The sequence below is a fragment of the Callithrix jacchus genome, chromosome 2 (genome assembly GCF_049354715.1).
Source record: "Callithrix jacchus isolate 240 chromosome 2, calJac240_pri, whole genome shotgun sequence".
Classification (NCBI taxonomy): domain Eukaryota; kingdom Metazoa; phylum Chordata; class Mammalia; order Primates; family Cebidae; genus Callithrix; species Callithrix jacchus.
In genome coordinates, this window is record NC_133503.1 from 119,902,987 (window position 1) to 119,930,652 (window position 27,666).

General features: G+C 35.6%; 1 protein-coding gene across 10 annotated transcripts in view; it reads right to left on the reverse strand.

Annotated features, from left to right (window-relative positions):
• ADGRV1 (adhesion G protein-coupled receptor V1) overlaps nucleotides 1-27,666 on the reverse strand; it is a 602,786-nt gene that overhangs the window by 315,406 nt on the left and 259,714 nt on the right. For 9 of the 10 annotated variants that reach the window (XM_035291223.3, XM_035291222.3, XM_035291220.3 and 6 more), the window contains 5 exons: nucleotides 22,067-22,251; nucleotides 17,234-17,483; nucleotides 16,562-16,701; nucleotides 14,840-15,000; nucleotides 7,684-7,784 (listed from right to left, as the gene is read on the reverse strand). In XM_035291223.3, coding sequence (XP_035147114.2) covers nucleotides 7,684-7,784; nucleotides 14,840-15,000; nucleotides 16,562-16,701; nucleotides 17,234-17,483; nucleotides 22,067-22,251 — 837 coding nt within the window. Of the gene's footprint in view, nucleotides 1-7,683; nucleotides 7,785-14,839; nucleotides 15,001-16,561; nucleotides 16,702-17,233; nucleotides 17,484-22,066; nucleotides 22,252-27,666 lie in introns of those variants that run through there. The other variant, XR_013532585.1, reaches the window with a different exon arrangement.

Sequence of the window (27,666 nt, forward strand, 5' to 3'; positions counted from 1 at the left end):
ATAGAACAGTAAGGGTTGCTTCTGGTTATACACAATAACAGACAAACAGAGAGTCAAATCATGAGTGAACTCCCATTCACAATTGCTACAAAGAGAATAAAATACCTAGGAATACAACTAACAAAGGATGTAAAGGACCTCTTCAAGGAGAACTACAAACCACTGCCCAACGAAATAAGAGAGGACACAAATAAATGGAGAAACATTCCATGCTCATGGTTAGGAAGAATCAATATCGTGAAAATGGCCATACTGCCCAAAGTAATATATAGATTCAACGCTATCACCATCAAGCTACCAGTGACCTTCTTCACAGAACTGGAAAAAACCACCTTAAACTTCATATGGAACCAAAAGAGAGCCCTCATGGCCAAGACAATCCTAAGCAAAAAGAACAAAGGTGGAGGAGGCATCACACTACCTGATTTCAAACTATACTACAAGGCTACAGTAATCACAACAGCATGGTACTGGTACCAAAACAGAGATATAAACCAGTGAAACAGGACAGAGGCCTCAGAGGCAACATCACACATCTACAACTATCTGATCTTTGACAAATCTGACAAAAACAAGCAATGGGGAAAGGATTCCCTGTTTAATAAATGGTGTTGGGAAAACTGGCTAGTCATGTGCAGAAAACAGAAACTGTACCCCTTCCTGACACCTTACACTAAAATTAACTCCAGATGGATTAAAGACTTAAACATAAGACCTAACACCATAAAAACCTTAGAAGAAAACCTAGGCAAAACCATTCAGGACATAGGCATAGGTAAGAACATCATAACTAAAACACCAAAAGCATTGGCAACAAAAGCCAAAATAGACAAATGGGACCTAATTAAACTCCAGAGCTTCTGTACAGCCAAAGAAACAATCATTAGAGTGAACTGGCAACCAACAGAATGGGAAAAAAGTTTTGCAATCTACCCATCTGACAAAGGGCTAATATCCAGAATCTAAAAAGAACTGAAACAGATTTACAAGAAAAAAACAAACCCATCCAAAAGTGGGTGAAGGATATGAACAGACACTTTTCAAAAGACGACATATATAAAGCCAACAAACATATGAAAGAATGCTCATCATCACTGATTATTAGAGAAATGCAAATCAAAACCACATTGAGATACCGTCTCACACCAGTCAGAATGGCGATCATTAAAAAATCTGGAGAAAACAGATGCTGGAGAGGATGTGGAGAAATAGGAACACTTTTACACGGCTGGTGGGAATGTAAACTAGTTCGACCACTGTGGAAGACAGTGCGGCAATTCCTCAAGGACCTAGAAATAGAAATGCCATTTGACCCAGCAATCCCATTACTGGGTACATACCCAAAGGATTATAAATCGTTCTATTATAAAGACACATGCACATGTATGTTCATAGCAGCACTGTTTAATAGCAAAGACTTGGAACCAACCCAAATGCCCATCGATGATAGACCAGACAACAAAAATGTGGCACATAGCCACCACAGAATACTACGCAGCTACAAAAAATGACGAGTTTGTCTCCTTTGTAGGGACATGGATGAATCTGGAAACCATCATTCTCAGCAAACTGACACAAGAACAGAAAATCAAACACCGCATGCTCTCACTCATAGGTGGGTGTTGAACAATGAGAACACAGGGACACAGGGAGGGGAGCATCACACACGGGTCTGTTGTGGGGGGTCAAGAGAGGGCCAGCGGGGATGGGTACATCGGGGAGGGATAACATGGGAGAAATGCCAGATGTAGGTTACAGGGGATGGAGGCAGCAAACCACATTGCGATGTGTGTACCTATGCAACAATCTCACATATTCTGTACATGTACCCCAGAACCTAAAGTAAGATAAAAAAGAGTTTGCAATGTGGCTTCTTATTGATTTCAAGACAGAAGAAAAGGAAGTGCAGAACTTTAAAAAAGCAAAATAAGATATTTTTATTAGTCCTTATTCCGTTGAATTCTCATTGTCATTACTACTGTCTAAGCTCAGAACCCATCCTAACCGGACAATGGGAAAAGCCATCCACCCAACCTCTCTAATCTCTCTAAATCTAGCCTCTTACCTTCTTTAGTCCATTTTTCCTTTAATCCCTCATTGCCAGATTAATCCTTAAAAACACTTTTGTGACTTTTTGGTCTAACTCCATTGGTGACTCTGTAACTCCTCATGGTTCTCAGACAATGGGGAACTGCTACACCTGCAGTCAAAACTGACCTATTTCTCTGTGGGATCTGTAAGCCTTACCAGAGTGAAAGCAGCCAGGATCACTATAAGCTTCATGTCTTTGTTCTTTTTCTTTTCCTTGCCTAGAATGTGACACATTCCAAGTCTTCAAATCTTATACATTCTTCACCAACCAGGTGAGATTCCATTTCCTCCGCAGAGACTCTGCAAACTGGGATTCCTTTTCCTTAGCCTATGTAGTACTATATAGTACACTACAGAAGAAGTGATTTTTTTTCTCTGTATATACTTGGTTCTTGCTATGTATGAGGTTAGTGTTTTAGGTTATTATTTACATGCTTCCTGTGTGTATACTGCTCATTGCACAATTTCAATACTGTACATATGATATATGATATGGAAGTGGTCAAGCTGCTGGATGAATAACGATCTTGACCTGGGATGAGGGTTTGCTCAATTTTTTGGTTTGAATGTTGAATGGTCGCTCATAGTCATGAATAATATTTTCACCATACCATTGACCATACCTAAATCAAGTCAAATAGTTTAATAAATTCAACTTAAATGTATACTCATATCTGTGTGCAGAATGCTCTTTATTCATATAAACTAATCTCTATATGAAGAAAAGATACAGTTAAATACCCAATCTCTACATAAAGACACAGTTAAATACAGTTAATTGAACCAAAAAAAAAAGGCTTAAATACTCAATACCATTATAGCGGGGGGAGGGCACCTACAAAATCTTTGTGGAAAAGAATGAACTTGGGACAGGGAACTAGTTATATCTTCTTTCTAATAGTTTATTTTATGTCCAAAACAACACTGAGAAGTTCTTCAAATTGTAAAATGCTATGAGAATGACCAGAATAAAGGCCTTATTCATACTCTAAATTATCTTAGTCCACTTGCCTAAGGACCTTTCCCATTCCTAGACCCAGAAAACAGAAAAAAAATACCCAGAAGGACACAGAAGGAGCCTTTCGTTAAAGAGAGAAAGATACATGTGTATAAGGAGTTTAAAGGCAATGAGATTTAAAATGAAACTAAAAAAAATAATTAATGAGATTTCTTAAATAATATTTTATACTAAGAAAAATAGCTTAATTATATGGGTTTAGTAATAATAATAACAGCAACAGCAGCAGCAACAACAACCACCGGAGATGTTTTGGGGTCATAAGATAGTTAATCTAATATCTTAACAAGTAGGATCTGGAAATCCATCATAAACTCACTGATGCACTATCTGAATTTTAACAAGATATCTGCATTGAAGTTTAGGAAACACTTCCTTGCCACTTTCTTGATCTATTTACATCTGCACTAACATAAAGTAAAAAATGTTCTACTGAAAAATGACCCTCCGCTTCTCAATTTTCTAATCTTCAAAGCAAGATTTAATTTTGATCCTTGTACTTAAACTTTTACATACTTTTTTTTTTCAGCAAAAAAGTAGAAATAACAAAGGATATTCTGGTTAACAAATGATGAACCAAAACTTCCAACTAAGGCAAATGCTGTTCTGACTAATGAACATTTGACCATCTCTATCTTATTCTGCTTCAGTTGATTAAAATATGCTTGTTACATATGTAACATGCCTTACTCACACAAAGACTTTCTTGAGTTGGCAATCTCAACAAAACAGCGCAAGCTGCTGGAACAGAAACAGGGCTCGTAGTAACCAGAAGGAGCCAGCATTTGGGAAGTCACACAGAACTTCTGCCTTTAGTCATGCACACTCAATGATTCTCAAGGATTCCCAAAGAAGCTAGACACTCTAAGCAAGAATGACATAATTCCAGATTAAACCAGAGTCTTTTAGCAGGGGTGCCTGAATAGGATCCTTCCTGGGAAACAGCACATTGCAAAATGACATCCCAACATGTTGCAGAATGAGAAAGTGGACAAAAGACAGTAACAGTCCAACGTTTGTTAAATTCCAGAGAATAGTCTCCTAAGCTATATAGGCTTGCTGGCAAATGTAATCAGACTTATATATATCATTTATAGATGAATTTGCTATTTAGTCTCAGAAAATATATTGAAGCTGTACAAATAACGAACCACAAAGAAGGAAACAAATATTTTCCCTTGTTAAGTATTATTAATCAGAGTAAATACAGTTCCATCTTATCATCATGTTTTCTATGAAGAAACTTCTGATCTTTTTTTAGATTTGGAGAACCGCTTTTCTGACAGAACCCCCAGAACAGAGAACCCTGAACTATAAACTTGTCCTTTGTCCTAGTTGTTTACCAGTCTTATCAGGGCACACATGGGTTGGCAATGTGATTCAAAGATAAAAATCCCAAAGATAGAATTAGATGTTTTTCTCAGAAATATCACCCAATACTATCAAAATTTGTTTGCTGTTTTTTCACATCATACTTGAAGAGTCCCACAATTTCTTGCCATTTAATCATTATCTTTTATATAAGTGAGAAAAAAACAACTTGGTATTGAAGAAATATGTTTATTTTTTGATAAACTGAAAATAGAGACCTTTATCTCAAAGCTTCTGTGACATTATAATAAACACATTGTTTCTGTATCAATAACACATTTACTGCTCATAAATATAATGATGACAATAATTTTATGTCCCTGAATTTAAATATACATACGCAGTAGAAAGATATATTCAAAGCCAGTAGAGTACAATCTTTCTTATGGTACATTTGCATTTAGTTAAATTCTGAATAAAGAGGATAAAAAGACAAACGTAGAAAGCCACAAATGACATGTAAAACACCCTGTAGCCCAGTTAAGGAAGTACCACGAAAGTCTCAAGTTTTTTAAGAGACTGAACGCCATCATGACTAAAGAGAGACGGACAAATTTGAGGGAGAAAAAAAAATCTTCTACTGCCACCTACTGGTATTTTATAGTCAATGATTCTCAAAGGTGCTATAATGACAAACTCCACATTAAAGCAGAATCTTTTGATTTTTAAAGAAAGAATAATCTTTGGATTTGTATCTGTATTCTTCCAATCATGAATACATACACACAAAATAAATTATGGTTATAATATTCTACATATTTGTAGAAGTAGAAAGTAGAGTCGGACGAGCACATTTTCCTGACTTTCTGATTCACGGGCCCATTATACCACATGGCTCCAAAAGGAAGTCCAGAATATCACATTTCCATTCTTTCCTTCCCCACATAAGCCATTCTACTTAGTCCTAGTTCAGCAATAAAGATTTGAAAATGACCGGTCTTGGCAGACTTGTCTGCAAAGTATTCTCAAGTCAAACACTCCAGGTTAGCTGTAGAATTTTACCTCTTAGCTAAAGAACCAAAAGCCAAGCCTGTATTTTTTGAAGACTTCTCTAGAGCTAAACTCCAAAAATGACAATATAACATTGACAGAGGGTCCCAAATGAAAGATCCAAGGCTGGAACTGTAATAATTCCTGTTGGCAAAATTATATAACTGGAGCTATAAACATGACTTTAAAATTTAGATAGGGTTGGGGCCCAACTTACTACAGTCAGCTTCATTTTTTGTGTTGAAGGGGCCTAAGAATTTTTTAAAGTTTTAGCTAAAAGGTTTTAAGTCCAATAATTATTCTTCTTAACTCAGAGGGTATTTTTAAATCAAAGTAGATAAAGCCCTTTGAAATAAACTATTTTCTGTCAATAATATTCCAATTTTTCCTGCCAAAAACGAGCTATGAAAATACTTTTTAGTTATATTATGTCACGTCATACATTATATGATTTTTCATGCCACACTGTTTCATCTATTCTAAAAATATACTGGAAAACATGAACTTGACTAACCCTTTTGTCCAAAATTGACATTAAGTACAATATGAAGCAAAAGTCAATGTTCCAACATAGAAATCCTGGTTTTGTCTTTCACATCCCTAGGCATGAGCAAATTTGTCTGCTAGGACACTGAAGAGTTGTCCATAATTCTATAGTGCTATAATTAAGTCTTGTACAAATTCTGCTGCCAAAAAAATCACCAGAGTGGGTGGTGAATACAGCCAAGTAAACTCTAATTATGGAAGGCAGGTTTTCTAAGATCTTAGACACAAGAAGCAAAGGCAAGAGAAGACTGCTAAGGCAGGTTACAAAGGCAATATAAATAGCCTTGTCAAATTCAAAGCAAACCCCTTTGGTACCCACTGCTATCTCTCATAGCTCATAGGTCTTCAGAAATACAATCAGAGACCTTTGCTTAGAATCCAGCACTTAATTATTCCCTGAAAAATAGTTATGAAATGTACAGGTCATCTTCACTCCTAGAACAAAAAAGGGTGACAGAATCCCAATGTTCAAGATAATTTTCTATTTTATATTTCAGCTCTCCCACAAACACAATTTTTTTCAAGTTCTGTTTAGAGTTCAATAAATGCACTTTAGCACTCTAAAAAACTGCAAATCATGTCTACAGCACAACAAATGTACACAAACTGAATACACACATATAACCAGCACCCAATCAGTAGAATATTGTTGGCATTGAAGAAGTGTCCTTCCATTCAGAAAAGCGGTATTTTTTAATTTTATAAAACAATATTTAAAATTATCTCAATAAGAACATTATATAACATATTCTTTCTGCCTGGATCCATAATTTCAGCCTTAAAGTAGAAGTGATTATGTTTTTTTCCCTTTGCCTATATAAATGTCTAGGCCCTTTTTAGTCCTTATCAACAAACTGAATTTTTACTCATTTGAGTTCCCGCTCAATAACACCTTTTCTACGAAGATTTTCTTGATCTTCAGAGAAAAGTGAGAAAACGGATGAAGTCTTCATCTATTTTCACAGAATAGTTTGCAAATGGTCTGTGTTCACACAGCACACTGAGTTATAGTTATTTGTATGTACATCTACTTTTCTAGACTATAAGCACCATGTGGATAGAAAAAGCATCTAATTTCATCTTTTGATCTGGTTTCTGTACTTTACATGGTTCTCTAAACGAGATACTTTAAATAAATAATAAAAAATAAATAAGTGCTAATAAATAAGGCAATGTTTTTCTCACAGTTTCTTCTACCATAGGAAACTGAATGATTTTTCAAAAGAAAATGTTCTATCAAACTATTATATTAAAAGAAGCAACACATATTGTGCAGATGCTTTAAAATACATATGTTAATGCCCTACACATAAAGAATTTATAATATAGCATATTTCATTTAAACAGATTAACAAAATATGTTAATTTTAATGTATATATAAATTATAAATACATTCAGCATATATTAGCTGACAACAGAATGCTTTGTAATAAGAAGCTATTTTTCTGTAAGGGATGATATTAAGATGCTCCTCTGTAGAAAGAAGCATTTTAGGTTTGATTTTCCTTATACCACTCTCCTGTTCCCATTCTCTTCCACTGTAAAATTAAACTAGTTTATTTCAACTAAGTTGAGATTAAACTTTACTTTTACACTTAGTTCAAGGACCAACGCAGAAGAAACACAAACATCTCATGATAAATCATAAATGCCAGTGCTCTCCTACCTGTGTACCTAAGCTGGCTGCCATCATGTGAGTTAGAAGTTTAGCTGCAAACATGGAGTACCTGGCACAGAAGATATGGGAAAGAACAGCCAAGAAGAGACCTGTAGGAACAAAAAAGTCCATGTATAATTTAATAATTCATGAAGATTCAAACAGCATTATAGCAAGAATCTTTGGGGGCAGTTAGGCATGTCAGGTCTGCCACCTGCCTCTGCCCAGTACCTCTAGAAAAGATGACATGGCAATTGTATTCTCCATTTTCCATGACAAATAAGATCTTCACACTTATCAGTTAAGTCCAATGGATAACTATAAATATCTACATGTTCACTTTTCTGTTAAAAAGACATTACAAATTAAGCAGATTAATAATTTTATTAGACCCTTGGTTTTCTATATTTACAGAAGTCAAGTTTTATTGTTTAAGAATCGAATTGCAATCTAATTTTCTAAGAACAGGTGGCTTGGGGAAATAGAAATATTTGAGAAAGTGAATAGGATTTTCAGTCATAAAATTTTGAATGGTACTACCAAAACTCAGGTTTCATAATCACCCCTTTTTATCTACTAGAAATAGTTATATAATTACAATAGTGGTAATTATTAATTTTCAAGGCAACTTTGCACTACTAGATGCCAAAACCAGGAAGAAAATGTGCTATTTTCTCCACAATGACTTTTAACTTAAACTGCTGAATTTCTAAGTTGTGTGAAGAAAATTATTTTTATTATCTTTGAGTCTGTTTGAATTTACCTATTTACATTACTCAAGGGGACAGAACCTTAGCACTAATCCAGCAAATCTTCATCTTGCAATTCACATAAATTTATTTTAATGTTAGATTTTTAAAGGCAGAGTGTGCACATATTTTTAAAATATTTTCTGCCTCTTAAAACTAAAATGTGCTGCATATGATAACCCATTCGTTTTTTCACTTAAACATTTTACCCCACTCATTCTCAGTAGGGTTATTTTATCTAAGGATTACTGAAACATAACAGCAATTGACATATGTATACTGCTTTGCCATGTACTTTGCATGTGTTACCTCATTTCATTATATCAATGCCTCCTTAATAAACAGGAGGCACTGCACTTATTTAATATTTTGTTTTCTTCTGAAGCCGTGGAACCAACTTTGAGAATATACTGCATACTGGCATAAGTGGACTGAGCTTCTGCAAAAGGTCTACATGAGGTCTTATAACTTCTTTTTGAGAAATCCTTTGAATTATATTTTTATATTTTAATAAGGTAGACAAGGCTCTCCACAAGAGAGGCTTTGCATTAGTCAAGGCTTTCAGCCTAGAAATTTGGCAAGGAAATCTGGAGCAATCTGCTTTTAGGAAGGCTTCCATGGGATGTTCTGGAACAGGAGTGTAGGTCCTGGGGCTGCCTTCAAAATCCACCTACACAAGTACAGAGTGTATCTTCAGAAACTAGAGTCCTGCCAGATATTCTGCATCTTGACTTAGGTAGTCTATATACTATTGCAGCTGATGCTCAGAACTCAACTAATGTATACTTTCAATTCCCTAAGATGATAAAAAGCCAGCTTAAATTCAAGGCTTAAGTTGAGTGTGTTCATGTGCACGCCTGCACGTGTATGTGCATGTGTGTGTGTGTGTGTTAGTAATATACTCTTTAAAGTAGGCTTTGCAAGGTGTTTTTTTTTTTCATTTTAAGGCACATGATCACAAATATGTGCTTTGCTATAAGTTTGCTGTGGTAGATGATAACAGTGTGAGGCAAGGGATTGGTGCTGAACAAGGAGAAATATATAAGTCAACTGTTTTTTCTAGTTCACAAGAAGAGCTTATTTATAGCCTTTTCCTTTAACTTAGTAATGCTCTATTATACTCCTGTTTCATGATATAAATCTAGTATACTAAATTTGACCAGCTCAGAAATATTTAATTAAGTATACTAAGCTTCAATTAAAATGCTAGCATGACACCTGGTGGCAGTTCAGGATTCAAAGCCAGTGGCAGGAAGATAGGCCAGATTCTATTAGCCTATAACTATAATGCATTATAGTTATCTAAACGCATTTTTTACATAGGGGAGAAGAATATTGCTAACAACCCCAAACAGGCTGGGTCCTCATCTAGGGAAACTCATCTGGCTTGAGTGAGGGTACTGAATGCCTAAAATTTAAAGAAATGAATATTTCAGTTACCAGGTTTTTAAGACACTATCTACTAAATACTTATCTTTTATTTTTTCATCTGAAATTACATAGCTATATTTAACATGTATTTAAACTTAGAAATCATTTTTTTAATTGTAGAAATTTTTGGTTTAAATTCCTTAATATAAATTTGAAAATTACAAAGCATAAAGTGTCATAACTATAAATAGAATGATTTTTTAAAAAATAAAGTATAGGCTGGGCACAGTGGCTCACACCTGTATTCTCAGCACTTTCAGAGGCTGAAGCAGCAAATCACGAGATCAGGAGATCAAGACAATCATGGCTAACACAGTGAAACACCATCTCTACTAAAAATACAAAAAAAAAAAAAAAATTAGCCAGGTGTGGGGGCACACGCCTGTAGTTCCAGTTACTTGAGAGGCTGAGGCAGGAGAATTGCCTGAACCCGGGAGGTGGAGGTTGCAGTGAGCTGTGATCACACCAGTGCACTCCAGCCTGGGCAACAGAGGGAGACTCCATCTCAGAAAAAAATTTTTTTTTTTTGTTTTTTAAAGTAGGGGCACGGTGGCTCACGCCTGTAATCTCAGCACTTTGGGAGGCCGAGGTGGGCGAATCATGAAGTTAAGAGATCGAGACCATCCTGGCCAACATGGTGAAACCCCATCTCTACTAAAAATACAAAAATTAGCTGAGTGTGGTGGCTTGCGCCTGTAGTACCAGCTACTCGGGAGGCTGGGGCAGGAGAATTGCTTGAACCCGGGAGGCAGAGGTTGCAGTGAGTCGAGATCGTGCCACTGCACTCCAGCCTGGCAACAGAGCGAGACTCTGTCTAAAAAAAAAAGAGAAAAGATAACAATTCCAGGTATTACTTAAAGGTATACTCTGAAGTTTTTTTTAAAAATAGATTTCTTGACAATGATGTAGACAAAACAAGCAGCTAATTGAGTAATTTACCTTTTCTTTTTTTCCTACCACTATGTAGATTACAGATTCAGTTCTAAAAGAACATCTAATTAGTTCACTGACACAAATGACTTTTCCTTATTATTCAAAAGAAAAAAGGAAGATAAATAACCCTTAATAAAATGATGAGATTGATAATGTTTGATTTAGGTAAGAAAAACTGTAAAGAACAGCTAAAGTCTTTTACTATAATACTTGGCTACAAATTCTCTTTTCTATCTCTACAATATTTGAATGTTTATATACATATAAACATATGAAATATTTGTACATAAATGACATATGTACATTACATATGTTTATAAACATCTTTACTATTTGGCATCACTTAAGAATGGAGACATTTTCCAAATAAATGAACTTTACTCCTTCACAAGACAAATATGTTTTCTCATGAAATTTTCCTTAAAATAGTTATAAATTATATGTTTATCTGTCTGCCTTCTCTACAGTTAAATCCAAATAAAACAAAATTACCGTAATTTCATTATTAAATGCATTATTAGTTTTTTAGCTTAAGCTTTTTTTACTCCATTATTCCACCTAATGCATTAGTTGGTGCAAAAGTAATTATGGTTTTGGCAACTAATTTTAATTAAATTTCAAAAACCACAATCACTTTTGCACCAACCCAACAGCTGTGCTTGTCACTTTTTCTTCTTTTTTTGCTTACTCTATTGATTCCCCTGTTCCTCCAACTCTCTCCTCAGCATAATGCCTTTTGGTTACTGCTCTAATAAGCTAAGGGCACAAAAAGAATATAGCCAACCCCCAAAAGATTTCCAGGATGAACAAAAGTCAGTATGAAGCATTTTACAGTATAAAAGTTCTGTGTGTTCAAGAACAGAAAATGAAATACCACATATTCTCACTCATAGGCGGGTGATGAACAATGAGAACACATGGACACAGGGAGGGGAGCACTACACACTGGGGTCTATTGGGGGGAATAGGGGAGGGACAGCGGCGGGGGGGAGCTGGGGAGGGATAGCATGGGGAGAAGTGCCAGATGTGGATGAAGGGAAGGAAGACAGCAAATCACACTGCCACGTGTGAACCTATGCAACTATCTTGCATGTTCTGCACATGTACCCCAAGGACATTTGCAGGTACATGTTCTGCACATGTACCCCAAGGACATAGGCATTTTAGCAATAAAATGCAATAAAATAAATGCAATAAAATAAATAAATGAATGCAATAACATAAATAAAATAAAAAATAAAAGTTCTGTGTGTTAAGGGAAGGGAGTTATTCTAGAGGGGTGAGGTTGCCAGGAGACCAGCCTCCAGATAAACAGGGTGGTTGAACTTAATGCTGTTCAATATAATAGCCACTAGTCACATGTGGGTATTTAAATTTCGTAATTTTTTTTTTTTTTTATGAGACATGGTCTTGCTCAGTCACCTGGAGTGCAGTGGCATGGTCATAGCTCACTGCAGCCTTGAACTCCTGAGCTCAAGCAATCCTCCTGTCCCAGCCACCTGAGTAGCTGGGACAGCATATGTTTGGCTATTTTTTTTTTTTTTTTTTTTTTACTTTTTGTAGAGACTCTCTATAAATGTCCTTTCATTTTAACCTCAAGGGATGATCTTAGTTGAATTTTCTGATAGGTGGAAAACTAGTTTACAATTTTAAGTCACTGGTATACACCCTTTTCTTTCATCTTTCTAAGCTAAGAAGTGGTAAGCTTTTTGGCCTCTACAACTATGTACACACTTTGATCATTTGGGTTGTTCTGCTCTTAGTATAGTAAATGGAACTGCAAACTGGAATTGCTACCAGTACATTGTGATCTACTGTAACCTTTTAAAAACAGGTTAAATTCCTGTCTAACAGTATGTTGTTGTATTTCAGGAAAAGTACTAGCCAACTGCTGTCAAATTCAGAGGGATATTTGATGTGTCCTGCACTAAATTATAGAATATGTATAAAAGATAAATAAAATTCTGCTTTCTGGTTCCTGGGATCTATCAGAGGGATGGAAATTCATCCAGCCCTGAGGGATGAGCTGAAACTGAGGTACAAAGTGAAGATTTTGTGTCTCCTTATTGACAGAACATACAATTATGTAATAATATGACATGGACAAAGAAAATAATTTCAAATATGACTCCAAGTCAAAAGTGATAAAAGCAGATACTAACATTTAGCTGTTGATTCTCAAATATATGAGCAAATCTATGTAGTCTTTTCTAAAGTTCCAGATAAGATATACAGGTCTTTATTAATGATTCTCCAGAAAATTTATTAGTGTCAGTCCTACTAGTTTTCTATAAAATCAAGATAACATTCCCTGTTTAGTTTTTAGAACTCTTCTTTTTTTTGACATTCAGTCTTCAGAACAAGCAAGAAATTTTTGTGGGTCATAGCAGCACATAACCTATGTCTCTATGGAAACATGTAAAATGACATCTAGATTTTATTTCAACATTGTGCCTTTTGGCTTTATTTCATCATTCTATAAAATTTCTTTGCTCATTAAATATATTAGTAATAAAGTAAACTAGGATGTCTCCATATGATTTTGGAACTATATGGACCTAGGAGATTCTACTAAATAAGAAATGTCATCCTTTATAAAAGATATTAAGAATAAGAAGTTATTAACTTGCTATTGAATTAAAGTTAGGTTCAGAATTAAAACACATTAAAGAAAATTTATAACTATATAAAAGACTGGCAATCAGAACAAAGAATATTAATTAATTACTTGGTTCTAGCTCCAGAAAAACCTCCTAAAAGATAAAGACTATTAGAGAGACTGTTTGCATACCATATACAAGAGATATGCATTCAATAATAATCACATTTACAGAGAAAACATCACCAAAGCAGAATGTTAGAAATGTCTAACTTCATATATTTACCACCCTGTTACATACATATAATTTATAATCAAATATTATGGGTGGGAAAACTGAAGTACAGAGAAATTCGGTAATTTGATCCAGGTCCCACAACTAGCTAACAGCATAATTAGGATTTGAACTCAAGCAGTCTGGCTTCACAGTTTGCATTTTTTTAAATATTACCCTACACCCTGCTCTTAATTTAATTCACTGTATAGCACCTTACTCATATAAAAAGTTGTGGGGCTGTAAGAAGAGAATCGGGGCACAGAATGGGTGAGGGTGGGGGATAAAATTATAAAGAATTCTCAGATGCCCAACCATATAATTAATACAGCTAATAATAATGCTTCTATTGTTAAGTTATAGGTAAACAGTTTGACAGACATTAATACAATTTAATTTCTTCTTACTGCCAAATATGAGGCCTAGATATGGAATGTGAAAGATAATTTAATTTTTTTTTTGTTTGAGATGGAGTTTCACTCTTGTTACCCAGGCTGGAGTGCAATGATGCGATCTCGGCTCACCGCAACCTCCGCCTCCTGGGTTCAGGCAATTCTCCTACTTCAGCCTCCTGAGTAGCTGGGATTACAGGCACGCACCACCATGCTCAGCTAATTTTTTGTATTTTTAGTAGAGACGGGGTTTCACCATGTTGACCAGGATGGTCTCAATCTGTTGACCTCGTGATCCACCCGCCTCGGCCTCCCAAAGTGCTGGGATTACAGGCTTGAGCCACTGTGCCCGGCCTAGATAATTTATTTTTCAACACAGTGGTTGGCATATTCAGAACACTTAAGCTGTAGAATGCGAAATCTACCCATGGGGTAGCTTTTTTAAAAAAAATTTTTGTATGTATTAACTCACATAGTCACATAGTCTTCACATTGCAACTGTAGAACCTGGCCTCTAAACCATGGTACTATAAACTATAGCCTTTCTTTATCTATTATCTAGCTTCTGTCCTACAGTGTATTACATATTCCTTATGGGGTGAAACTATGTCTCATTCTTTACTGTATCCTCAGTACAGAGATGATCCTGTATAAATATCTGTTGTATGAATTAATGAATAAGACGATGGTATATTTGCATCTTGCATATATAAAGGGACTATGGGAAAACAGACTTTTCATTTTCAGAAATATTCAAAATTATTGATTCAAAAATACTGTCACTGACCTGAGATACATATAAATCCAGAAGAGAAAAAGGCTTCATTGTATGAAGACAAGTTGTCAGTCTGAGCATAGACAGCATACACAGACATGTGTGAACAGGCACATTCCACATAGTCTGAAGTTTCCTCCATCACTTTGCAAAATTGACTGTCAGACAACCAGCTAGAGCAAAAACACAATAGTCACCATTCCTCTTTCATCGATACTTAAGGTGTTGAGACAGCTTTTAAAGAAAAAAACAGGTTCCTGAACTTAAGGTTTCTTTAGTCCAGACTTAAGTAGACCACATTTTCAATAATAAATAGTGAAGGGAACATCTTATCAAGAAGATGACATAACAGATTCCACAGGATGTCTTAAGAAACAGCCTAAATACCAACCAAAGCTTCTAAGGCATTCCGGGTACCAAAGGAGCTTGTCTTCTCAACAGGCAGCACCAATTCCTACCTAATCTAGAAAACTTACCCGGCATGTTCAACAGAAGGCACTCTTCTCTAGCATTCAAAACTTCCACAAGAGCAACAATGTTGTGATATATGTTTACTCTTTTTTTTTCCCCCACAAGTCCTTGTATTTTGAACCACATAAATTACTTGTATGGTAATTTGAACCGCATAATTTACTTTGCATGGTAACTTGTAAGGAAGACTTCTTCCTTAATTTTTTTCTTCTTTGGAATGACATATACACATATGTTTTCTAAGGTTCTTTGAATAGTTTCCTTTTATAAATTACGGCTAATTTAGCACAAAAACCACGTCACGATTTTAGCAAACATTTTGTCTGATACCAAGCCTTCTCAGCCTTCCTCAATGACTATTACTTGAGCTTCTTCCCTTTTAATGCCTCTTAATTTCTTTACTTTTTTAAGGACCTAAAACTTCCTTGCCCAAACTCCAGACACAGCTGAAACATTCACTATTAATTACATATTGAAGATTTCAGAGTATGCATTAGGTTTAAGATCTGTTTTAAACCTAGGAAGACATTTCAAGTGGAATTTATTTAAGAGAAAGAAAGCAGAAATTTCAGTGTTTTTGAGGACAGCTGGTTACCAAACTAAGCTAGTATTTCAAACCTATTTAGAATTTTAGTTTGTGTGCCTGAAATTCAGTAATAAACAGAACCAAGTGACTGACACAAGCCCCAAACCTTTCTAAGCCACCAATGCCTGACCCTGCATCATTGACTGAGCTCCTAGTGACTATAACTGCTCAGAAAATTGAGGCCCAAGGCCAACGAGATTCAAAGAATCATTCTCTCCTTCTCATACATGTCCATGGATATAATCTCAAAATGTACTCCAAGCCATGTGGACTAGAATTATAAATTCCTGCTGATCCCTCTTAAACACAAGGCATCAGCTCCCAGAACCACAGGTCCAGATAGAAAGGGTAAAAGAAGGAATTTCTTTCCTGCCCAATAAATTTACTGATAACTTCAAGGTTATCTGAATTTACCAGAACTCATGCTACATCCCATGAAAGTAGTAAAAATAAAGAAGTAAATCATGTGCTACACACATATTTAAATGCTGGGCTGCATCTGCCATCAGAACAATACTAGACCATTTCCTATGCTGCTTCCCCTTATTTATTGGAGAGATTATTCTCCAGTGTAATGACCTGGGGCCACCATCTATGCTCAGCACAAAACATTAGGCTCAGTGGTACTAAAATGGGAAAGAACCAAATTCTGATTTTCAAAATTTATTAATAAGTACCTTGCAGCAGCCTGATTCCAAAGGAGACACAGAGATGTCTGAGGGATAATTCTAGTATCAGCAGCCTGGATCCTGTAGAGAACTTCATTGTCATTAGTGAGGGTTTGTGAACTCTGACCTTTCACACTCAAAGATAATACCTAGAATGTTAAAAGCAACAGAGCATATAATGATGTTTTACAATTAGTGTAATGACTGAGTCTCTTACCCTGAACTTGACTTCATTTTTCTAGTAGCTATAGTCACTTGTTTTCTCTCACTATTAGTATTTAGCTTACTCACACATGCAGGACATCCCATTGATTTCCCATTGTGCTTTTTCTACCCCACCTTAGTCATTCAGCAGTCTTCAGCCGACAACACTCACTTTGACTCTAATTGGCTGACTTCATTAAAAGTTAAGTACATAATAGTATATTATATTAGTGAAAGCTAGATATTTTTTACTTTCCTCACTTATCTATGTATTTTACCCAATAAAACATGAAGGAAATATTTGCAACTCATTTAGAAACTAAACATTCTATAAATAGTTCATAAAGATGGAACACATTTCATATCAGTTCGCCATGTGTAGCACTTATGAAAACTGTAAGCAAGCAAATGCATTCTGAGTGTGCCTGCTAAAGAAAATCAGATTCCAACCACATAATTTTTTAAATGATAGATTACCTTATTTTTCATGGTAGGAAGATTGTTTCCACTTATAAACCACTGTTGGCTGCTATACTCTGTAAACTGGACTAATTTACATATACTTTTCCCAGCCATTATTTCTGCATCCTGGACATCCAGTAGCCTCTCTGGAATTCGAATATAATCGCCTTCCTTTCCTTCAAACTTGTGCCCATTGATTTGCTGAGGATACCAGTGAAGAGCCAATATTGACAAATATGGGCAACTATCGAGGATGGTTTTGCTTCTACAAGAGAAAAGCAAAGGGTATGTAAAAATGGCATGTGTTTGTATACATATATCCAATTATCTTTGTTAAAGTGCATTACACTGACATTCTATTCTTTATGTATAACAATAACACAACAAACTCAGAAGCAGTAGATAGACTGTGCCTTCAGTTCTTTTGTTGTTAACTGTCACGATTTTTTGCATACAACTTTCTGCATCCTCTTGCCTGATCCTCCTAGTAACCTAAAACATGGGTTTTTGAAAGCTGTTTATGAATATCAAGATGCAATCTGTGGCTATAAAGTGTGCTTTTCTGTGTAGTCACATCAGCATTGCTGGAATCAGTTCAGCAAAGCATGTCCCACTGAGCTAAAGCCCTTTGCTTTATTTAACAACATCATAAACCTTATATAACTAGAGCCATGTTTTCAGCAAGAGTTTACCTCAGACCTTTCCAATCCACCAGAGCCTTGCTAATATAACTATTTGACTGATATGAGAAACGGCCCAGAACAGTGATCTTTTTTCACTAACAATTCTGTTTTGAAGATCTACTAGGCATAATAAGAACCTGGGCTCAGTGAAACTGCTTCTAAGCCTCAATGTGTGTTAAAATTACCTAGAAGTTTGTTTTAAAGTACAGATTTCTAGATTACATCTCAGATTTACTAAGTCAGAATCCCTACCCAGGGAGAAGATTGTTGGTTCTAGGAATTTATATTTGTAACCATTCCCCCAGTTAATCAGATGCATCCTGTTGGCTGACTCATCAAGTTTGCAAACAATCAGGAGACACATAGATAAATCAGATCTTAAACCTGCCTGGAAGAGTTGAGAGACTATTACAATATTGGGATAAGATTTATGCATTAAATATGAAAAGTTATATAGGTCACAATAGATGTAGAGTATGTATAACTACATCATAGATCTACGTGATATCTTGTCAAGACCCCAGATGTGGGAAATGGAGCAGAGGATTTTGAACTGAGTCAGGAAAAGAATGAGTAAGGGCCAACCTTTTCCTCTTGTGATATATCCTCTCTAAAAAAATAACTCCTCTGCAACCTTAGGTGCCTTCAAATATCTGTCTTTAATCCACTTATTCACCTGGAGCTCTAGGTCCTTTGTCCATGCCTCCTATTGAAACACCTCAATTTGTATGGACCCTACAATGCCTCCACCTCCACCATAGCTTGTCAAAATCTCATCTTTTAATCTGAAGTCACCACATCTTCGATGGTGACTCTCAGCCTAAAAAGTGTCACTGCAGACACCCTGACTAGACACCATGTGGCTGAGACCAGTGAACCTCAACCACATGACTCCACATCCTCTTTCCCCTTCCATCCTTTGTAATCTACTGAGAGTTAGTCCAGTCAGGGACTCTGCTATCTTGGCAAACTAAGAACACCACCACATGCAGTGACTCTACCTAACCCTAGACACAAGAATGCCAAATTTCTGACCCCCTCTTATTTGCTGATAACCATAATTTCCCTAACACTTTAACCTGTGACATCTATGTCCCTCAAATGCACTCACCTTTATCAATCCCAGTCTGCTTTATACCTAGGTTTCTATGAGGGGAAAAACTCCCACATTGACATGTAGACTGGCACCACTGCAAATTCACAGTGACCAACCTCAGCTGGACCCTCAGTGCCACTTGACATTATTTTTACTTGGCTTCCAAGTGATTGTTCTAGATTCCATCATTCTCCTCAATATCCTTGCTCACTCCCCAAATGTTTAACTCTCAGCAGACACCCTTGATATTGCTCGAGACAATGTATAAATAATGCAAATCAGAATACAGTAGTCAACCAAACAGAAAGGGCCTCTTTTTTTGTGCCTCTTATATACTCTTGAGTTTTCACTGGGCCTTTGAAGGCACAGATATGGGACTAAATATGCACAGCAAGGTAGATGGTTCATATCTGAGAAAACCTGGTGATTTTAACATCCTGGTGATCTTACAGACATAAGGGGAAAATGCAAAAGAATAAGATTATGGGGATTGCAAAGCTATGAACTGCTTGATTTCATTGAACAAAATAGTTGAACATAGTTCAACAGGGGAAAACAATGACAGGTATTCTTGAGTACACACATGCATACACATACACACATACACATACACACACGCAAATGCATACTGTGGCCTCAGGGAGTGCAAACTTACTTAAAGCAAAGAAATGATCCATTTCAGAGATTTCTGAAGACAGCATTAGAGATATTTATAAGAGGTACTAAGGAGCTGAACTGTTAATCATTGATTTCAGATAGACATTTAGGAGCACCGGTGAGGACTGGAGAATCCTTTCAGGAGGCCCCTGTGAGGCTTTTCTAATGCTTTGCTGGTTTTGCACATTAAAGAAAACTTCTGTTTCCAGGACCCACTCATCAAAATTAAAGAAAGAGTAGACAGAGTACAGGGATATGTTAAATCTATATCTTAACATCAAGTCACACCCTAGCACTGATCTGGGATGAAAGTCTAGGGCACTTCAGAGCCAGTGGTTGGAGGGGGGGCAGATTTTGCTACAAAGTAGGTGGTTACAATCTATTCTGACCACATGGTATGGTGTCCAGCAAAGGCTGTAGACTCAAGTAAGTCTGGAGTTGAGTCCAGGCCTCACCATGGACTAATTGTGTGATCCTTGGCAAGCTGTGTAAGATTCCTAGCCTCAGTGTCTACATCTGTAAGAAGACATACTAAAAGCCCTCATGCTAACCCTGAATAGCTACTTAAAATGATCTCTGTAAGGACAAAACAATGTGTATAACTTTTCGCAAGGATTAGGTTGAACCACATGGAAATTTCATTATACTGTTTTCACCTATTAACAAAGGCAATCAATATTGTTCCATTTAAATCAATTTCAGGACTATAACAGAGGTATAATTAATATCATTTGAATTATTATTATATCCCTTGCTCTCTCATAACTGTTTTCTATCTGAATTGAGTATGTCTTTGAAGTTCATGTGACCTAAGAACTCACATTGGGCTGGGCACAGTGGCTCACGCTTGTAATTCCAGCATTTTGGGAGGCGAAGACAGGTAGATTGCTTGAGCCCAGGAGTTCAAGACCAGCCTGAGCAACATGGTGAAATCCCATCTCTACAAAAATTAGCCAGGTGTGGTGGTGCATGCCTCTGGTCCCAGCTATTAGGGAGGCTGAGGTGGGAGAATCACCGGAGCCTAGGAGGCAGAGTTTGCAGTGAGCCAAGATCTTGGACATTGTACTCCAACCTGGACAACAGAGTGGGACTCTAGCTCAAAAAAAAAAAGAAGGAGAACTAACATTAAGTTTCACATATCTAACTGATTTTTTAAATTACCCTGCCAATGTTCGTAAAGGGCCCCATAAATAAAGAGATAATTTAAATTAATTATACAAGATTTTAAAAACATAATCTTCAAAATATCTCTGAATTGCAATGTGACTTAATAAACACTGATGCCAGCATTCATGAAGATTACTAAAACTTATAAAGAGATTTATGTAAACACTCTTAGACACATCACATTAAATAATGGTCAAATAATTGTCATTGTTTTTTAGATAACACATATTACTCTGTGAGAATTGAAAGAATCTGTTTCCAACCATGTTTTATTATCAGCCATTTTTATGTTAAATCAAATAGAAAAAACATTTTCAGGTCTTTGTACTACAATGATCCAATTCACCTTATGACTACAATTTATAATACCATAGATTCTTAACATATTAACATATAGTTAAGGCCAGGTGCTGTGGCTTATGCCTGTAATCCTGGCACTTTGGGAGGCCAAGGCGGGTGGATCACCTGAGAAAAGGAGTTCAAGACTAGTCTGGCCAACATGGTGAAACCCTGTCTCTACTAAAAAAGAACACAAATTAGCTGGGCGTGGTGGAAGGCACCTGTAATCCCAGCTACTTGGGAGGCTGAGGCAGGAGAATCGCTTACTTCTGGGAGGCGGAGGTTGCAGTGAGCTGAGATGGCACCATTGCACTCCAGCCTGGGTGACAAGAGTGAAACTCCATCGCAAAAACAATTTAGTTAATATAGAGGTATTAGTATAGTACCTATAGTATAGAGGTATGTTAACATATAGTTATAATTAATCCTGTAGTTAGTAATGAACGCAGGCCACATTTTATGTTTTCCTTTTCCTCTTGCTAGCTTTCTGACAACTAGCCTGAAGTTTAACAACAGTCTGAAAGCTGTTTCCAAATGGACAAAACAATCATAACTATAGCGGGAAGCACAATTACAGCACATCAAAACACTCCTAAAGGTTGGAATCACTTTTTTTCTATTCAGAATATCTTCTACTCATTAAATAAATAACAGCAATAGTAAGACTTTTGTTACTTTTAAAAAACACAAAAATGAGAGGAATCTTTTTGACAGTATACATTTATTTTTTTGATGTACCTGCTATGTTTCCTTCAAATAATTAACTTCAGCTGCCCAAGAGGTACAACACATTGACTGTATCATTCTTAGTTACATCATCTAAATGTCATTTTGCATTATATATTGCTTTGCAAGCAGTGAAAAAAATACATAAAAGGTACCGCTAATATATTAAAAGATACTTACTTTTCACCAGGAGAGCCACAAGTTACATTAGTCAGCAGAGAAAAGGCAAAATTCTCAGTCACTTCAGTAAAGTGACTGAATCCCCTGGTGTCCTTGCGCTTTGGGTTAATAAGAGAACAAAGAATCTCATAGAAAAGTGTTCGGCTTGCAACACTGAAAGCTTGATTTTTTCCTTCAACAGTTATCTGTAAAAAGAATCTAAGTATAAAAATATATCTTTAAAAAGAAATTTCTTAAATTATATGCAATAGCCATATGTGTGTGTTCTTTATTAACAGTTGTTAACATTAATAAGAATAAACCTATGAAAATTTAAGAGAAATTGTTATCAAAATTATATTTCAAATATGTACATTTTCAGTTGGAAATGGCAAAAATAATCATCTATAAAAAAGGCATAATCACCAAAATATTTTCTACTTTATCATTATATAAAGTCCCAAATGGCTACATAGATTACTTAATTGTAACTACAATAATTAACCTCATGACTTAAAATTAATCTCACTTTTACATCTACCCCAGGGATTCTTATTCTTTTGACCAACAAATAAGGAAAAAAATAACTTCAAGAATATTTGTTTATAATAGTAGCAAAATTATTTTTTTCCAGTCAACAGAAGCTACCATAATCACTACCAAATGAGAAAATCCTTTTCAAGATTAGTCAAGAGTTCACTTTTGCCTTTTTCAATAAGTATGACCCTTCCTACTTAAACACGCACACACACAAACTGGGTAATTCATTGTTTAAGACACAAGGAAAAAAAGCAGGAAAAATCCAGAATGAAGGGGACCACATCTTTATTGTTTAAGCATTGGCGGGAAGCCACTTAACTCCATTACCTTCTGATAAGTCCCTAGTCCCTATCACTTAAACTCTAAAAGTCATCACTTTCTCTATGATTCTTACACTATGCCCCATCCACCAACCTACATTATCACTCTTTGTAACTCGCATGTACCTTTGTTAGTGAATTTATGACAACCTTGAAATGATTTGTCTGTTTCAAACTCATTGTGAAAGTGGCTCATGTTCCCCATTTTTTTTTTTATAACTTTGTAATCTAGTACAGTTCCAAGCTCACAGCAGAACTCAAGATCTGCATTTATAAGAATAGTCGGCCGAGCGCGGTGGCTCAAGCCTGTAATCCCAGCACTTTGGGAGGCCGAGGCGGGTGGATCACGAGGTCAACAGATTGAGACCATCCTGGTCAACGTGGTGAAACCCCGTCTCTACTAAAAATACAAAAAATTAGCTGGGCACGGTGGCGCGTGCCTGTAATCCCAGCTACTCAGGAGGCTGAGGCAGGAGAATTGCCTGAACCCAGGAGGCGGAGGTTGCAGTGAGCCGAGATCGCGTCATTGCACTCCAGGCTGGGTAACAAGAGCAAAACTCCGTCTCAAAAAGAAAAGAATAGTCATCACCCAGATAGTAAGCCAGAGTGGAGGATAATCCACAGGGAAATGTAAAAAACACAGAATAAAAATTTAGCAATGCAAAAATTACAAATGGAGACAGAGAACAACCCACTGGATACTGAAACAAGTAAACTAAAATCATAAATGGAAAGAAACTCAAGAAGATTTCCCAGAACTCAGAGAAAAGATAACAGGCTAACAGGACAACTCCTAAAACAAATCCCTAAGATACAATTGTGTATATAAAAGAGCAAGCAGAGGCAACAAAATAACACAGGCCCTTAATAAGCTGAAGAAATATTCAGGTCTAAAAATGTAGAGGATTGCTTTTATACTAGAGACAATTAGAAAAAGAGACAACACCAGACATATCTGGGTGATTTTAAAAAATATTATTTCGAGAGTAAAAAATAATCATACCAGAAACCAGACAGGAAAAAAAAATTACCAAACAGAAAAACAAAAATTCAGTTTGACTTCAACTTTTCTAAAAACGACATGCCAGAAGTCAGCAAAGCAATATGTGCAGAATTTTAAGAATTAAAGGTTATGATCCAAGATTTCTATGGTTACCCACACTTTCATTCATATTAAAAAAAAAAAGTTTCTTTGGGTAAAGTACACAAAACTGAAACAAAAAGGCCATTTCCATAACACTATAGGCACCTTGTAGTTTTCAGCACTTTCTAGTAACTAATCTTCACAACAACCTGTAAGGAAAGTCTTATTGTCTTTGTTTCCAGTTAAGGAAACTAAGGCAGAAGAAGGATGACTAACTTGTCTTACAGCACACAATTGGTAATGGGAGCCCAGGAGGTGCTCCTGACAGCCACCCTACACTGCCTGGCAACATTCCCCACTTGCTTGTCCAAAAACAACCACCTAGATTGACTCAGTTCACAGACAAGTCAGTCAAAATTACCTCAAACATGAAATACAAAACAAGCCAGTAAAATACAGAGTTAATTCAAAATCCTTGTTAGTATGATAAAATAAATCAAGTGTAAAAACTAATTCTTCAAATATAAGGTACCTAATATTCAAAAGTGTATAATGAGAAGAAATAAGTTGACTCCACAAGGCCATTTTACACAAACAACAACAAAAGAACTCCCCACATTATTAAAATTGCCTTATGAACAAGTAGAAGACCTGAATTGCCCATGGAAAAAACTTTAAAAGTTGTCAGGACAGAAGACAAATATGGAGGCCTTTGGAGGTAGTGGTGGCCTCCAAACTTTTACAGAAAAAGTCATTTCTGTGCGTTTTCAAATGTTTCGGAACAAAATATTAGTGAACCTCTCCTGACCGGCTTTGCCAAGCTTTGATAACTGCAAAAATCAAAACCTGACAAAATTCAAAGTTAGCATATCAGATTCAGAGGGGTTTTAGACTGCTCTTGCTATTAAAGCTGAGAGCTTTTAAAATAATTTTTATTTCACCATGCCTGGGAAAATCAGGGGATAGAATATTCTGTCACAGCAAAAATTTGCCTGAAACCACAGCTAGATTTCATACAGAAAGTCTTTATAGTGGGGCATTTAAAGCTGAAGCTCTTTTTTAGTACAATACTTGTGCCACTTCTAGCATGTGTAACAATATTATCTAAGATTTACTGAGATCTTTTAAAATAAATATATTGTATAGAACAGATTTTGTTTCAAAACTTAGAATTGGGGGAAAATAAAATTTAAAAATATAAAACAATTTAACTTAAAATATAAGGTCTTCATTAATGAAGTACCTCCCAGTATTTGAAAGCTCTATTCTGTCCTTTTTAATTTGAGGCTATTTTAGAGTGTAATTTTAATTTCATATGGCATATATCAATGGTTTGCCAGGCAAAGTACAGGTGACCTTATTCAAATTTTAGACAGGCAAGAATAACTTTCTGGTAGAAGTATGTCCCAAATAAGTATCTGCAATATACTTACACCAAAAAATATATTTGTTGTTTATCTAAAATTCAAACTTAACTGAACATTCCTTATTTTTATCTGCTAAATTTTGCAACCTTATCTATATGTGATCCTCTACATTTTCAGTACTTGTTTTATTATTCTCACGATTATAGCTATATTTAAAACATAAAATACATATTTCTTGTGTTTTTAAACACATTTCATGCATTCATTTAGTCAGGCCCCACTTAATGGCTATTATTTTTCCCAGTTTTTGTTATAATGAGTAAAGCTGAAAAAAACATTCTCATCACACATGTATTTGCAAAAATGTCCCCCACACTCATTAATTGTTTTCTCACTTTGCTTTGGTGTATACTAAGAGAAATTTTATTTAAACTGTACATGGTCAAGTGATGAATCATTTCCTTTATGGCTTCTGGGTTTTGTTTGATGTTTTAGAAAGATCTTCCCCATTCTAAACTGAAGTCATGAAATGACATGTTTTCTGCTACTTTCATGGTTTCACTTTTATCTGATCTCTCTAGAATATCTGATCTCTCTAGAATTTATTTTGGGGTAGAGTTTAGGATAAGGTTCAGCTCTATTTTGCTTTCAAATGGTTACATCGATTGTCTCAACACCATTTGCTGAATAATATTTTCGAACCATTGATTTTAAATAGCACCTTTATCACATATGAAATTTCCATATATGCTTCAGTTTATTTTTGAACTTTTTGTTCTGTTCCATTGATGTAACTGCTTATGTCTGCACCAGTGCCGCTTTAATCACAGTCACATAGAATATATTTCAAATGTGTGTTCATATCTGCTAGGGCAAGGTCTCTCCTCCTTTTTCTTCTTTTCCAGGTCTGCCCATTTTCACATTTACATTTCCCAGGTAAACTTTAATATAATTTTGTCTATGAAAAATAAGCCTGAAACAACTTACTGACATATTGATAAGAATTATGATGTATTTATAGGTTAATTTACAGAAAACTGTAGTGTCCATAATGTTGAGTCTTCTTATTGCAAAACATGGGATGAATTTCTATTTATTGTCTTTTGTTAGAATCTTTGTTTTCTTTATATATTTTCTGTATGTATATATGTACTATGTATTTCTATATTATTAAAGAAGTCAGTTAAATCAAGATTTTGGTATTGATGTACATATAAAAAAGAATTTGAGAATGCAATATATTATACCATCCTATTTTTTAAAAATTAGTGACAATAACTTGATTTGAAATTAACTAGAGCAAAGGCTTCAGATGAAATAAGATACTAGTCATTTTAAGAATTCAAATGTTTTCTACTTGATTTTACAATTTTCTTTCCTTTTCTTTTTTTGAGATGCAGTCATGCTCTGCCACCCAGGCTGAAGTACAATGGTGCAATCTTGGCTCACTGCAACCTCCGCCTCTTGCGTTCAAGTGATTCTCCTGCCTTAGCCTCCTGAGTAGCTGGGATTACAAATGCTCGCCACTATGCCCAGCTACTTTTTGTATTTTTAGTAGAGGTGGGGTTTCACCATGTCAGTCAGGCTGATCTCAAACTCCTGACCTAAAGTGATATGCCCGCCCAAAGTGCTGGCATTACAGGCATGAGCCACTGTTCCCAGCCACAATATTTTTATAATATTTAAGATATATTTTATTCCTCCAAGTATTCACAGGTTATTTATTTGATTTAAGTTACCTTCATATACGAGAAAATTGTACTGTTTGCTAAGGGTTACTCAAAAAAAGCTAATTACATTTTCACATAGGAGGTACTTTTGTAATTGAATTTTATAATTTATAATAATACTAGAAATAGTCAAGATTTACTGTCTGACAACTCTACTGAAATAAGTGTTGATTCCTAACCAATAATATATAATTCTCTCATGTAACTTACTGAGAACAAAAAGTAGAATCTTAATATACTTTCCCTAAATCATATGAAGTGAGGTTTTGTTTTCTTCCCCAAAATATAATTACTTACTGTACATTCTTTCTCTTTCCCTAGCCAAAAACAACTTGGCATTGTCCTATGCCATTGGGTCATTAGAAAATTCAAGTAATATTTTGTGGAGTGAGATTTTATTGCTTGAGTTTTTTCTGTATGAAATAGCAATTGCTTCCCTTTGCTTTATAAGCTCTTTGGTATGGCTTGCTCTTTTTACCTCTGTAGTTTATAATTTTATTTTCTATCCTTCAAGCATTGTATTTTAAGAGATACCACAGGATGGAAAGTACACATGATGATCTAAAGTCCCATTGTAAAC